The 15,623-nt window shown below is 43.1% G+C and overlaps 1 protein-coding gene across 2 annotated transcripts in view; it reads right to left on the reverse strand.

Moving 5' to 3' along the window:
• Positions 1-15,623, reverse strand: part of DNAH10 (dynein axonemal heavy chain 10) — a 126,070-nt gene that overhangs the window by 62,389 nt on the left and 48,058 nt on the right. For both annotated transcript variants that reach the window (XM_081174416.1, XM_081174417.1), the window contains 13 exons: positions 13,646-13,857; positions 12,725-12,881; positions 12,390-12,623; positions 10,176-10,298; positions 9,787-10,020; positions 8,392-8,615; positions 6,513-6,782; positions 6,117-6,300; positions 4,640-4,774; positions 3,365-3,517; positions 3,019-3,207; positions 2,586-2,732; positions 11-202 (listed from right to left, as the gene is read on the reverse strand). In XM_081174416.1, the coding sequence (XP_081030542.1) occupies positions 11-202; positions 2,586-2,732; positions 3,019-3,207; positions 3,365-3,517; positions 4,640-4,774; positions 6,117-6,300; positions 6,513-6,782; positions 8,392-8,615; positions 9,787-10,020; positions 10,176-10,298; positions 12,390-12,623; positions 12,725-12,881; positions 13,646-13,857 (2,454 nt within the window). The remainder of the gene's footprint in view (positions 1-10; positions 203-2,585; positions 2,733-3,018; positions 3,208-3,364; positions 3,518-4,639; positions 4,775-6,116; positions 6,301-6,512; positions 6,783-8,391; positions 8,616-9,786; positions 10,021-10,175; positions 10,299-12,389; positions 12,624-12,724; positions 12,882-13,645; positions 13,858-15,623) is intronic.

Raw genomic sequence — 15,623 nt, forward strand, 5'->3', positions numbered from 1 at the left:
TTTTTCATACCTGAATTGGCAGAACAACGTAGCCTCCTTCAGCCAACACTTGCTCAACAGCATCATTAAAATTAGGGTAGCGTACTCGAGGGCAATCAAGTCCAGGAAACAGGTCAGAGATGAGGCCAAGAAAAAGAGGAACATCTTCAAAAACAAATTTTGGGAGATTCATGTCTCGCAGAGCTCTCATCAGGACCACATCCTAGGGTGATGGTGGTTGTAAAAAGCAATTAACATGTTTAGTGAGCAAAATAGGTTTTCTTGAGCACCCTGCCCCCAATTTAGTAGCTCCCTCAAATAGCTACTGCCTTTCACCACATAACAGTTAAAGGTTTGAGGCTGAAACAAGACAGAAGTACTTTTTTGGAGGGACAAGGGGCGGGTGAATATGGGGGGCTCCCTGGTCCTGAATGGAGTAACTGTGCGCAGGACCAGGTGCACAGTCTGGGAATCATTTTGAACTCACAGCTATCCATGGAGACACAGGTCAATTCTGTGTCCAGGGCAGCTGTCAAACAGCCTCATCTGGTACACAGGTTGAGACCCTACCTGCCCGCGGACTGTCTCACCAGAGTGGTGCATGCTCTAGTTATCTCCCGCTTGGACTACTGCAAATGGGGCTACCTTTGAAGGTGACTCAGAAACTACAACTAATCCAGAATGCGGCAACTAGACTGGTGACTGGGAGTGACTGCCAATACCATATAAAACCAGTCCTAAAAGATCTACACTGGTTCCAGTATGTTTCCTAGCACAATTCAAAGTGTTGGTGCTGACCTTTAAGATCCTAAGCGGCATTGGTCCTATGTACCTGAAGGAAGATCTCCATCACCATTGTTCAGCCTGGGTACTGAGATCCACCTCCAAGGGCCTTCTGGTGGTTCCCTCGCTTTGAGGAGTGAGGTTACAGGGAACCAGGCAGAGGGCCTTCCCAATAGTTGCACCTACCCTGTGGAACGTAGGGCAGTACTTCTGTCTTGTCAGGATTCAACCTCAATCTGTTAGCCGCCACACATCCTCCAACCACCCTTACAAAGCCCTATACAGCTTAGGATTCTCCCATGTGTATCTTTCTGCCAAGTATTCACTCTGCAGCAACCTATCAGAGGGCATTCTTGATATATGCATGTCGAATGTTGAATGTCGAATGCCCTTCCTTCACACTAGACTGACTTTGATGGCTTTTCAGTGCCAGTTTAAAACTATTTTATTCATCCAGGCCTGTGGCTGAATTGCTTCATTTGTGGGTTTGTGCCCTTGCCTGACTATCTGGGTTTATTATTATTATTTTATTGCTATATCGTAGCACATATTTGTTTTTATGATAAATTATTGTTTCAGTGTGTATTATGATTTATTTGAAATTACACCTTGCTCTGAGATGGTATTTCACAAAGTGCGTTAGAAATTGCCTGAATAAATAAAAGGCCAACAGCTTCTGGCCAAGCACTTGCACCAGGCTACTTTTGCTGCCCCAGATGCATAACATCCACAGCCACAGGAGACCAAGGAAATGAACACAGGAGAATGGTACTGAGTTGAATTAGGCCACAACTTTATTGATTACAGGTAAGAGTAGGTTTGGCTACGCGCATGTATCTGACATCAGGCAGCCTACACGCTGACTGATAGGAACCCAGGGGGTCAGCCCTGTGCTGGGAGTCACCCCCAACATTTATTGGGTGCCACAATCCCGCACAGGCCCGCCATTGGGAGAGGTGTTTTGGCCCATCAGTCCCTGTGTGGACTCCTGGCAGAGTCAACCTCCCGGACGCCCTTAATGGAGTGCCCATGTGGCTAAAGATCCAGTCCAATGCCCACATGCCCATGCCCCAATTGGCTTGAAGGCAATGCCCACCTCTAGCAGCTATGGTGGTTCATTCAACAGAAGTAATATATTTTGCATTACCTGTGGAAATTTATACTTGATTCTGACCAAACTAAGCTTACTAGAGCAAAATAAACACCAGGATTATGCCCCTAAAATATATATATATCATCGAAAAATAAAATATTGGAACACAGCTAGGGTGGGCACACACCATTTTCTCTATATTGTTCACATAGTACATTTGTGACTAAGACTGAAACGTCTTGCACTCAATTATATGTAACACAGGCCCAGATGAGATAGTTTGTTTATGATTTTTTTCTTTAGTGACAGTGACATGAGACATACAGTGGGAGGGGTGTTTCTCTCTCTGAAACATGAAGTACACTCTGAGTATTTTGTTTTCTTTCATGTTTGATGTTGTTAAATCAAATAAGGGGGGATGAAGGTTTTATGGTCATATTTGCAGGGGCTGGACAAGATGACATTTGGGGGTCCCTTCCAACTCTACAATTCTATGGTTTTATGATATAGCGCTAGAGGGCCGTAAAAATTTGTGTCCTGGGCTTTTTAGACTTGTCTACCTATGTACTATCGGGAACCCAAATGGCACATTGGTTGCCAGATGTGAATTTTTTTTTCAGCTCTCCTGCCCCACTAATAGGGACTAGCCCATAGTCATGGGGTCATGTGAATAAGCCCCCAGATTCTCTATTTTCCAGGATGCCAGGATAATGGATTAGGATAGGCTTACCTCATTTAGATCCGGTGAGCCTCTCTTCAATTCCCCTGCCATCACCAGTACTGACTTCAGAGCCCGAAGCCCAAAATCATAGTGATGCTGTTTTGAAAGTTGTTCCCTTGCTAGTTTGTAGAGCACTGTCATCTTCTTGGCCAGGGTCTTGAAGACAAAATGCAGCATGAACATATAAATGTGTGGGTTTTTTAAATAAAAAAGCCCTGAAGCTCCCCATGTGGACTTTGTTCATACATGAACATAACTACATGAATCACGTGTGTGAATGAACCACTATAGGTTCAACACCTTAAGTGAAACTTGCAATATACATATACATAATATTCCCAGTTTTGAAAAGCCTCAAATTGGCTAACAACATTCACAAAACACTACAGATATGTAATAAGCATTATGAATGAACCAGCTCTTTGTGAAGGCACTGACCTACCTTTGCCAAAAGAAAACCTTCAGAAAACAGCATGATTTCACAGATTTGTTGGAGATCTGGCACAATTACTACTACAGGTCTGAAAAGAGCCTTAACGGATTCAGGGAGCTCAGTACGGCCTGCGTAGCCAGGATTCATGGTGATGAAAATGCCCATTCGCGGATCCAGAGAAATTTCTTGCCCTTCAAACTGAAACATAAGCCTAATTGAAGTTCAGACAGATACGTAAGAGAAAGAAATGGACTAAAGGATCATCATTTCCCAAACTTACATGCATGTACATATTAGTGCACCTGAAAACTAATCCAACCCTTTATGCACAAAATCATCTTCCCTGCCTCTTTACCTGAAATGTTTTCAGCTGGTTCATCAGAGCATTTCTGATGGTTTGAATCTGTGAAGAGATGACTGAAAGCACGGAGGCATCAATCCGATTAAATTCATCGAAGCAACCCCACGCGCCACATTGGGCAAGACCGGAGAAAATCTTACCCACTGCCTAGAATGCAAAAGATGAAGAAGCATTAAAACTGAATGGCAGCCATTGATCATGAAAGTCCTTTCTGGTTCAGAGTGAAAAAGGCATCCAGACTTAAGATTTCTCTTACCCAGGAGAGCCACAGTCACATGACAGATATTTGAGGTCTTAGGCACCCTGAAGAAGTTCCACCCCAGTTCCATCCCATGGTTGAGGCTGAGGCTTCACCTCCAGGCTTCCTTCAGTGCTGCCTGCAGAGTGCAGCCAGGGGAAGCATGGCCCTGCTCGCTTACTCTGAAGTAAGCCCCACTGTTGCATGGGATGGTGCTCCCTCCCTCCCTCCCTCCTGAGCCCAGCGAGCTCCAGGCAGGTGTGCATGCCTCCAGCCCCAGGCGGGGAAGTTACAAGAGGGCAGAAGCACAAGCAGCTAATTTAAACTGAATTACCAATTAAGTGCAAGTTTAATAAATAAAGGGACAAAGAACGGCTTGTCCTGGAGCCTGAGGGATGCTGATCCACTATGTGGTAGCTGAAGGCTGGGTTTGTGCTGCTGGGAAGGAGTTTGTTTATAGGAGTCCCGCACATGGTAAATGGAAGAAGGGGGGAAATTTCTCTCAACTCTTTCAAGCCAACAACGAACCCTGTCCCAAAGCAGCCACCACTGCCTTGATGGCTTTTGGAGAGGGACTTATCCAGACAAGCAAGGACACAGAGCACACTTTGTCCTTGAGTGGCTGGAGGTGGAAGGTGGTTGCTTTGCAGCCGCTAGGCTCAAAGCACAGGTAGCCTAAGCTGGGGAGGACTCTCTTCTCCCTGTGGGCGCTTGGTAGCCACACTGGGGGGACTTCCCTCTCCCACCCCAAAGATGTTGCCAGTTTTATTTTTCACTGTGGACTCTGTAGACTCTTAGAGTTCATAGAAATAGAAAAGTGACCCTAGAGATATAAAAAGGTAGTCAAGTGATCCTAGAGACAAAAAGTGTAGAGTCAAAAGAAATTCAGGACATCCAGGGTGAAGTTAGAAATCTGTGATTGTTCATGTGTTTCCGTGATTGTGATTGTCCCAGCCAAATTGGAGGGCATGGAAGTGGTTTTCTGTCATTAAGAAGAGAGCAGTACAGGAATGCAGAGGGGATATTCCTACCTTGAAATCCATGCCTTCTCCACAATTAGTTACTACACAAAGCAAGCCCAACGCTTTGGCAAGATCTTTAGTTGTTTCAGTCTTTCCAGTTCCTGCTGGACCTGCAGGTGCTCCACCCAAATACATGGACAAGGCCTTTGGAGGAAAAGACACAGAAAAGTGAGGCAAAGAAGGAGAAAATCTACTTTGCCATTGCAATGAGTGCTAGATTCTCCAGTCTCTAGTAATGAATGACTGGAGAAAGACAATTGTCTTGAAGAGAACTGAAAATGAGTTAAAAGATTTGCACTCTTTATGGTGTGCATGCATAGTTATTTTCCCCTGCAGTACCCTCAATCAAACAGGTTTGGAAGATTTTGAAAATACAGTGGTACCTCGGATTACATACGCTTCAGGTTACAGGCTCCGCTAACCCAGAAATAGTGCTTCAGGTTAAGAACTTTGCTTCAGGATGAGAACAGAAATTGTGCTCCAGCAGCGTGGCAGCAGCGGGAGGCCCCATTAGCTAAAGTGGTGCTTCAGGTTAAGAACAGTTTCAGGTTAAGAAAAGACCTCCGGAATGAATTAAGTACTTAACTCGAGGTACCACTGTAACACAAAAAACTGCAGAACCAGTTTATCAGAAGTGAAAGTGAGATGAGTGTACACACAATGAGCAACCAACTCCTGTTTCAAATTGCTTTCAGTAGGACTCCTGTTGGCCAATATCAACAGGGTCCTCTGGCCTGTCCCCGCACCGCCAACAAGGCCACCGCTGCTGCAAGCAGGGGGGGGAGCCAGCAGCACCCAAGGCGAAAGTCACAAGGGCTGTGCAGAGCCCCCAACCCCCTTCCCCAACAATCTCAGCCCCACCAGGACTGGAATCACCTGGCAGCAATCCAGCAGAGCTCAGAGGTCTGGAAGTCTCTGCAGCTGAGCAGACAGAACAGCAGAGCTGCCCCCCCCCCCAGCCTAGCACTCACCAGCCTCCGTCACCACAGCCACCCCTGCTGCAGCCAGAGAGAGACTGGGAAAGCCAGGGAGGCCACATAGAAGCTCCCCTATTACCAATCCCATATTCTGAGCTTGAATCATTAGCTAAGGGACCAGAATCCTGCATCAATGACACTTCCATCCATGCATGAATAGATCCTTTGTTCAAAGCCAAGACGCTAACTGAAGGAAAGTTGTATACAGTATAGGCAGAATATTCTTATTCTTATTATATACTTATTATTTATACCCTGTCTTTTTCCCTGACAGGACTCAAGGTGGCTTACAGCTAAAATGAAGAACTGTTAAAAACATAGAAAAAACAATAATTAAAAAACACTTAAACATTGAAAGAATTAAAACTTTCTCTCTCATCTATTAAAACCATACAAATAATTACAATAAAAACAGCATGGCTTTGAATATACATTCCAAACTTACCTTCCATTGTTTTCAACAGCACTTAAGAACCTAAGCTAAATGAAAAGCCCCTTTATCGGTTTACCTGTGTGAGTGTTAGATATATCCGGTCTGTGAGTGGTGTGATGACCAGTCTCCCATTTAAGCCCATATATTCATAGCCATAAGAAAAGGCACCAGTGCACTGGCGCACATTGAGTTCATCTGGTTCTCGGTCCCAATAAAAACGCAGCTGACTTTCCCACTCAAACTCACGAGCTTCCATGATGCTAGAGAGAGAGGGAGACAGAGGTTCCAGGCTTCCATGAAACATACAACATCAAAAGTCAAAAGAGGTCAGCAAATGGTATCAAGAGAAGTTAGAAAGGCAGACAGGATGGAGGAGGAAAAGGGGAAATTGGAAGCACAGAAGGGACCTCAAGAATGGTTTCATTACTTTTATTAAACAGAGCAATCTTACTAATCTGGACCCTGCAATTACCTGTCTCTTACAAATATATCAACTATATCCCGTGCATGGACATCAATTATGAGAACGGTATTGTATTTTTTCCTGTCATTTTTGCTTAGTGGTTTGGTGATTCGGGTTACTAGTGAGTCAATTTGGAAGTGCATTTTCTTGGCGAAGTTTTTCATTGCCTGTTTTTCTCCCTTCTTCACTTTTCGGAAGACGTCTTCTACTTCCCAGGTCCACCACACCTGATTGGCAGCCAGAACCATCATACCTTGGTACATCAGCATCCAGTCAACTCTAAGGAAAAAGCAGAATCACTTTGCCAGGTGACCAGCTGTAATCAAGTAAAACAAAGATAAAAAGTATATATCTCAAAGAATCATTATAATATTGAAAAGAAGGGTGACTGTACAACATTCTGGACGTAGCAGGAGAGCTGAGATGGCAGGGCACCATCCATTAGCCTGGCTAGGCTGCCTTCTAGCTCACCAGAAATGCCTCAAATAGTAGACATGGTGACTGACTTAAGAACATGGATAACACATCACTTATTGGATACAAAAACTGAATCACAGGGATTCTGGATCGACCCGAGACATCCATGTTGAGGGTTGTGTTCTCTAATTTGACAAAGGTACATCACTTAATCTATATTGGCTATCCTCCCTCTAGTTGCACTTTCAGTTTTCAGCTCAATTAGTAGGATCGCTAACCAAGAGAAATAAAACACCAAGAAGGCAGGGGTGCAAAGGGGAAGCATACCCAGCATGGAGATGTATACCCAAACCTGAAGCTGTATGTGTGGTGACAGCCCATTCCAATATTAGGATATAATTGTGAATGTCTCATTATGCCAACCCATTCACAGTACGTGAGCCAATGCTCCTTTCTCAGGTTGGTATGTGAAACATCTACACCGAGGGATTTGCAAAAACTACATCATATGCTACAGTGAGTATTACAATGTGGAGGGCACATAGGTGGGTAGAATAATGTTCTGTAGGACTCTTCTGTGAAAACCACCACTGAAATATAGAGTTCTAGTTTGTAATGTCTAGTGGACATGTTTGCTGACAACCACAGGGCAGCTTGGCAAATGTCAGTAACTAACGCTGGTACTGCCAGAAAAGGTTGCTGAGCTTAAACGTGCAGTACTGTAATGCAAAGAAAGAAGCATAAGGAAATGTTGAGACTCATCGGCAAGGATTATACAGGCCCTGATCAGTCAGGCTATGGTGGTTACATCCCTAGGGATGTGGAATGCAATGGCACAAATGTTAGATCTGTGTGCAAAGCAACATAGCCCTTATGGCAGATGCACAGGTTCCTGTTGATCAAAAGTGCACTGATCTCAGATATGCATCATGCTGTGATTGCAGCAATCAGGAAGAGCAAGGACAACCAGAACCAGAAGGCAGCAGTTCCCAGCCAAGATGGACAAAGATTCTGGATTGTAAAAGCCTAGCATGTTGGTGCAAATAAGATAACAATTTTTATACCAGAATATTATCTTACATGGATAGAGAATCCCATGTTCATGATTGAGCAGCACAATGCTAAATTAAATTGTAGGAATTATGTATACAATATGACATTGTGCAGACTGAACAGCCCATCCTGGCCCTTGAGGTTGCCACAACTTTCACTGCAGAAGGCATTGTCCAGACATTTTGGATTACAGCTCCCATCATCCATGATCCCTGGCTATGATGAGAATTACAATCCAAAAACATCTTGAGGGTGCCAGGTGGAGGAAGCCTGGCATAAAGAGATGCCATGGAAATACTATCTTACACAACACTGTTGTTGTTGTTAATTTATTTATTTATACCCTGCCTTCTTTTCTGACAAGACTCATTCAGCTCACCCTGCTGCCAACCAAATGTGTTGCATTAGATTACCTCACCTGCTTCTGTCCTCACAGTACCGAAAAATGGCTTCTTTAGTAAGAAGTCTGTTGGTCCTCCTCATTTCAACAAGTACAGCAGTCATCCAGTTCTCCACTCTACCTTCAGCTGGGATAGCCTTTCGAAACTCCATCACTTCACCTTCAGCAGAAATCATAGCAGTAGCTATCTTCATGCCACTGTCATCTTCATGAAACCTCAGAGCGGCTACATTGTCATACATCTGAAACATACCAGGAGGAGATAACACTGAAGCAATGACACTACTCACATAGGAGAATGGCATCACCAGTATGAAATTCAGGTATATTCTCCTGATTAAAGATTTGCTTCAGATTCAAAGATGATTCAGGGCCTTATCCCTGGTTAGGAGATGCAAGTTTATGGCCCTAGAAATACCCATTAAGAAAGTACAGAACTCCCAAATTTACAGAAATACATAAGCCACACTTCAGTAAACAAATATTAGGAACTGAAAGTTGAATTTTACATGTAGTTCCACTCTGATATTCAGGGCAGGAGGCCAGGCAGGAAAAGGGTTGATCCATCCTCTGGTGGGAAACAAGAACAGCAAGTTTGATTCATTCTGACGATGCCCTCAATGTGCCAGGAGTTTCCTTACTAGAACAAGAAGATGGGTTAGCCTTTCCTGCCTGCTCCTTTGCCCTGTGACCAAGAATAATACTGACAGTTATTAAGTCATCAGATATCTAACCATTTTGGAAATGTGAAATACACCTGTGATCTAGTTCTGTGTCTGGACAAAATATACAGTTAGTTAAAACTCTCTTAAATGAACTAAAGGAAAGCCGGCTCAAACCAAATTCCCATCTAGTTGTACATCCAGGTACCTACAGTGGCCAATCAACTGCTTTTATATTTCTGCTTAAAAGCAAAACCAGTATTTAAATTATTTTAATGGTTATAATTTAATAATAATCAGAAGTCCACCAGCGGAACATGAAGGCAACAACCCTCTCCTCCCTTTGCTCCCCAGCAACTCGCACTGAATAGCAAATTGCCTCTGAACATAGTGGTTCTGTCAGCTGTTACAGCTAACAACAATTGATAGGTTTATCCTCCATATATTAGTCTAATCCCATTTTGAAGCAACCTAGCCAGTGGCCACCACTGCAACTTATGGCAAGGAACTCCATAGATTAACATTATATCATGTGAAAGAGCATTTTCTATAAATATCAGAATCTTTGTCAGAAGCAGGACAGGCCTGGAAATTCTGGATAATTTTCCTGCTCCCTTGGATACCAGTGGGAAGCACCCATATTGCCCCTGCCTTCTGCCTCATAATCCAACTGTATACACCACTCGCTGCAACAGAAAGGGAGAATGTGAAAGGGCCCTTTAATGGTTTCTTGGATCAGCCCATTATCCACCTTGATCATGTGCTCCTGAACACACAGTGGGTCACTGCTGCCCAGAATGCTAAGCAGTTCGTCATCTGATATGAAGAAGAACCTGGGGAAAGCATTTCTCTTGGAATCCAAGTAATCATTCAAGCTCTTCTGACACTTCTCCAGGCCGTCACTTATATTCTGTAGGTCTGAAAGACGATTTGGAGCTTCACAACATCTCTTTATTATTGGGTCTTTGACCGTTTCTGACATTATCTGCAGGTAAGAATAAATAAAGAAGATGAGAAGCTACTGAGAGCTAACACCATGGATTACAGGTGTGTTTGTGCATATAAGATGCATTCAAACCAGGTATACAGTCCATATGCTGTACTTCAATGCTCCCATTAACCCACAAGTCAGATACTTGCCCTTTTAAATATCCTGTCAATGTTGTCAAATTTTTTAGCTTCCTCTGGCAGTTGAGATCGTATATCTCCACCAATAAATATACTCTCCAGATACATCCATTTTCGCTGAACTATCATCCAGACCTAGGGAAGTCAAATATTGCTTTTTTAAAAAAGGGAAAATCACTGTTCACTTGCCTGTGAGTTGGACAGAAGTTGTGGCACAGCAGGGCCCACCACCATCCTCCTCTTTCCTGTGCTAGGCCCCCATGGCTGTTGGGAGACACAGCTGCCTCTCCCATCGGCTGAGGGAATTTGTAATTTGCTTGCCTCAATTTGGCCAATCACAAGCAGGCCAGTGGGGGCTGCTTCGAGGGAGGGGGGCGCAGAGCTGACAGAGACTCATACAGAGTCTTCACCCAGATCCGCTCCCTGGGTGCATAAAGTGGCCAGTTGCCTTGCCCGGCACTGCAGTCACCTTCCAGATATCCCCGCCTCCCTCCCTTGTTTTGGTATTTGCTTGACCTTGCTATGGATCATTTCAGTTGCCATACTGGGGGCCAGAGATGTCAAGAATGTATAAGTAGTAGATAGGTAGCCGTGTTGGTCTGCCATAGTCAAAAAAAAAAAAAAATTATGATTAAGTGGGCACAGGATATTGGTCATAACATTATGTTTGCTGACTGGGAATGGTTGTGGACCACCGGTATAAAGGCTTTAAGGTGCTACTGGAAGGAATTTTTTTATTTTAAGAATGTATAACTTGTTGCTGAAATGGAATACACAAGATGAAACAGTTAAATCAGTTATGATTAAGTGGGCACAGGATATTGGTCATAACATTATGTTTGCTGACTGGGAATGGTTGTGGACCACCAGTATAAAATTTACGGCATGCAATGCCTTAAAGGAAAATATTATGAAAATGATCTACAGGTGGTACATGACCCCAGTCAAGCTAGCAAAAATCTATCATTTGCCTGACAATAAGTGTTGGAAGTGTAAAGAAACTGAAGGTACTTTCTACCACCTTTGGTGGACGTGCCCGAAGATTAAGGCTTTCTGGGAAATGATATATAATGAAATGAAAAAGGTACTTAAATGTACTTTCCCTAAGAAACCAGAGGCCTTTCTTTTGGGCATCGTTGGCCAATTGGTGTCGAGGAAAGACAGAACTTTTTTTATGTATGCTACTACAGCAGCAAGAATACTCATCGCAAAGCACTGGAAGACCCAAGATCTACCCACTCTGGAAGAATGGCAGATGAAGGTGATAGACTATATGACATTGGCTGAAATGACTGACAGAATCCGTGAACAGGGGAAAGAGACGGCGGATGAGGATTGGAAGAAATTTAAAACTTATCTCAAGAAATACTACAAAATTGATGAATGTTAAAATGTTGAGGTTTTTGTAAGAAAAGGAGATTACAGCAACAAAAGATTAAGTAAAAGAAAAGAACAAATAAGGGATAAATTTGATAAAATTAAGTTTAGGATTTGCTGAAATAATTCCGGAAATTGGGATGTAGAAAGGGGAGGTTTGGGGGAGTCAGAGAAGTGAGGTTTATGAAAAAAGGAGAGGAAATTATACATGTTTGTTTGTTTCTTTATTTGTTTGTATTGTTTATAAAAACTTTGTAAAACCAATAAGAAATATTATTTTAAAAAAAAACATATTGGGGGCCAGAGAGGAATTTTGCCCTTAGGCTAATTGAGCCTATCTGGGGTTTTTTGTCTTCCTCATAGCAAGCATCACAACTTTGGCAGTTATGGCATTGGATATGATCCTTTCTCCTTGCCAGAAGGGGAAACGCAGGCGGCATCCCTACCATTCCATGGCAGCGGGATATCACATTAAAAGGATCCTGAGGGAGGTACTTCTGTCTTTCTGCCCAGGTGGGGGCTGAGGGCCACAGCAATCCCCAGTGTGGCAAACCTGTCAGGTCTTTGATGTATGTCATAGGACACCCTTTATCAGGTTTGGCCACCACCCCCAGATTTCTCCAGAGGTGGGCTAGACGTAGCAGATGTGCCCAATGCTATGCCAAACACTTACATTTGTAATCAATGAAGTTGTGGCCTAATTTGAACCCCAGATGCTTGTCCGAGTCCTTCTGTATTTGTTACTTAAGATAAAGGGGCAGTGGGTTTCATTGCCCGGGCACACGATAACAGGTAAATAAAAGAGACTACAAAACCACTCATGAAGTAGACTCTGTTTTACTTCCCTACCTCAATCACTTCACCAATCAAGGAGAGGGTTTTTTCCCAGCTGTGAACCAGAGACAGGAAAGGTCCTACAAATCTGCTCCCCGAAATACTTTGGAGGTTGACTGCATTGTCATCCAGGATCTGAATTATGTCATCTACAGCTCCCAAAATGAAGCCCCGTTCCTGAGTGCCTTTGAAGTACCTTTGCACAGTAAATTTCATGTGCTCCCAGGTTTCTACTATTTCCTTTACACCCTATGAGAAGACAAAAAAATAAATTCAAAGTTTCTAATAGTTTGCTGTAGATATTGCTGTAAGAGCCCTAAAGAAAGAGGAATAGCAAAGGGGAACTTTACCTTCTCAATGCCAAGTTCCTTCACAGCAGAACTAACTATCTCATTGATAACATCAATGTGTTTGTGCAGCTCCATGGCAAACATATTCTCCAGAGTGAATGTTTCTGTTGCCATATCAAAAAATGTATTTGTTCGACGCATCAATTCTTTCCAGTGCCTGAAAAGTGTTAACAGATCAACAGGAAGGTGCTTTGGTTCAAGATACGTTGCTTTAGGAGAAAACTGCACATTACACCCTGGGGAACACCTGGTCCCATACCCATACTTGCCACTGCGATGCAAATGCAAGAGTGGTGTGTACATTTGGAGGCTTCCCCCTCAAAAAAAAAGTCCATATACAGTCATAACTTGGTTGTCAAATGCCTTGGTACATGGACGTTTTGGCTCCCAAATGCTGCAAACCCGAAAGTGAGTGTTCCGTTTTGCGAACGTTTTTTGGAAGCCAAATGTCCAACACAGCTTCCATGGCTTCCAATTGAGTGCAAAAAGCTCCTGCTGCCAATCGGAAGTGTGCCTTGGTTTTTGAACTGTTCCGGGAGTTGAACGGACTCCCGGAACGGATTAAGTTCAACAACCAAGGGACCACTGTAGAGGACATTTAAAACAGCAAGGAAATTTATTACAAAAGAAGAGAACTAAAGTAGAATGATATCAGAGTTGTGGTATCCATTAAGTCTCAGTAGCTGCTTAGAATGGAAATTTTGCAGCAAGGATACTTCTATGCCCACATAAATTTCTAATATTATAAAATGCATTGGCCAGAACAGCAGAGACACAAAATTAGAAAAACCTGCCTGTTTTGACAGCTTTGCCCATGATCACCACAGAGTAAGAAACAGGTGTGAAATGTATCAGGTGTAGATTCAAATCACTGAAATGTTTGGCTTTAACATGCAACCGTATATGAATGAAAAATCAAACCTCTCTCTCAGTGCTTCATTTTTCAAATCCAGCAGCAAAGGAATGGAGTCCTTAAATGCCTTCATCTTCATTTCCAGATGATATGCGACAGGCACACTTCGGACATGTTTTGGCAATTTGCGAAGGTTTTTTAGATACCCTTCGATACCATCCTGCAGCACCTGCACATTGAGGTTCACCCACAGAGTCTGAGACCATTCTTCTTTAGCAGCCTGGGAACAGAAAATAACTTCTAAGAAACATATTGTTATAGATGTGGGTAAAATTAATAAATGCTAGGATTTTGGTTATTTGTGGTATGAAGGGAGAAATATAAGCTGCAAAGGAATTCTTGGGTAGCCTGGCCAAGCTAGGGCAGTTAAGGGAACAACAGAGAGCCACTGAGGGTTGTTAACAAGAAAAGATAACTTCTTGCCCCAGGTGTGACCACAGACTAGGGATCTGGAAGGTTGCCAAGGTAACTGCTCTGGGGGAGGGCAAGGGGTTTCTGGGAAGGAGGAGGAGGAAGGGCTGAGATCAATCTTAGAAGTGGGCTGGCTGCAGGCAGCTTATGCTGCTGCCTCTTGGAATGACTATGCTGTAAGATCTGGACCCCCTCCATGCAGACTGAAGGTGTAAATAGGTGAATAAACCATATTTCTTAAAGCACGGCAGTTTCCAAAGGGACACAGACACTGTGTGTTTGCCTGTAGCACCATGAACTCTTGCCACTGCTTGGAAGAGAGAGGGGCAAGTACCAGGCTTTTGTAACAGTATCTTGCTGGTTAGACAGAGATTTTTATTTTATTTTATTTTTATGAAGAAGAGATTAAGAATGCTAGGCCTAGGCTCAGTAGATATTTAAAGCAAATGTTCCCTTATTCACCTCAACAAGGAATTTACAAGAGACACATGGATGATAATAATAATTCCCTTGGTAAATTCTAATTAGCTGAGGAGGGAAATCTGTCAAGCCAAAAAGTGAAAAAGGAGAAATATTGCAAACACATTTGTTGCTCTTGATGGTGTAAATTCACAACAGTTTTACATCATTAATTATTATTATTTAACTAACTATCAAGTCTGATGGCCAGAGAAATGGTGGAGACTTCTAGTCCTTTCCTCCTCCTCTGCCAGTTCTTGAATCCATAAAAAGAAAAATAGGTGGGGCAGGTCTATTTTTCAAAAACTAGACATAGCTTCCAGACACTGAGAAGGAAGCAGAGGTCTGGCTAAGTCATAACAAACTCAGTCTAAGAAACTTATATCAGACTAGGAATGAGCTGCCTGCCTGCCTGTTCCCACTTCGTTTCCTTTCCCCTTCTGCAATCCACCTCAATTCAATACAGTGGTACCTCGGGTTACAAACTCTTCAGGTTACTGACTCTGTTAACCTGGAAGTAGTACCTCGGGTTAAGAACTTTACCTCAGGTTGAGAATGGAAATTGTGTGGCGGCGGCAGTGGGAGGCCCCATTAGTTAAAGTAGTACCTCAGGTTAAGAATGGTTTCAGGTTAAGAACAGATCTCCGGAACGAATTAAGTTCTTAACCAGAGATCTCACTGTATGTCTAATGTTTCCTGTGACATCTGAAATGGAACACTGGAGTTGCCATGGTCCTACAAACCAGAGTATAAAACCAGAATCAAACCAGTTTGATGTCCTGGTTAGCATGGATTGCTCAAACTAATTTCCTGGTTCTATTGAAAATTGTACTTTAAGAAACCTTGGAAGTTTTGAATTAAGGAACACAATATAAGGGAGAAGAGGGGAGGAATTGCATGGCCACATGGCTCATTCACATGGTTTAATGCAGGCATAGGCAAACTCCGGCCCTCCAGATGTTTGGGACTACAATTCCCATCATCCCTGACCACTGGTCCTGTTAGCTAGGGATGATGGGAATTGTGGTCCCAAACATCTGGAGGGCCGGAGTTTGCCTATGCCTGGTTTAATGGATAAAAATAATTAGATCTGAACCAATTTATAGAAGGTGTACA

Source organism: Podarcis bocagei, assembly GCF_964188305.1.
Source record: "Podarcis bocagei genome assembly, chromosome: 16".
Taxonomy (NCBI): domain Eukaryota; kingdom Metazoa; phylum Chordata; class Lepidosauria; order Squamata; family Lacertidae; genus Podarcis; species Podarcis bocagei.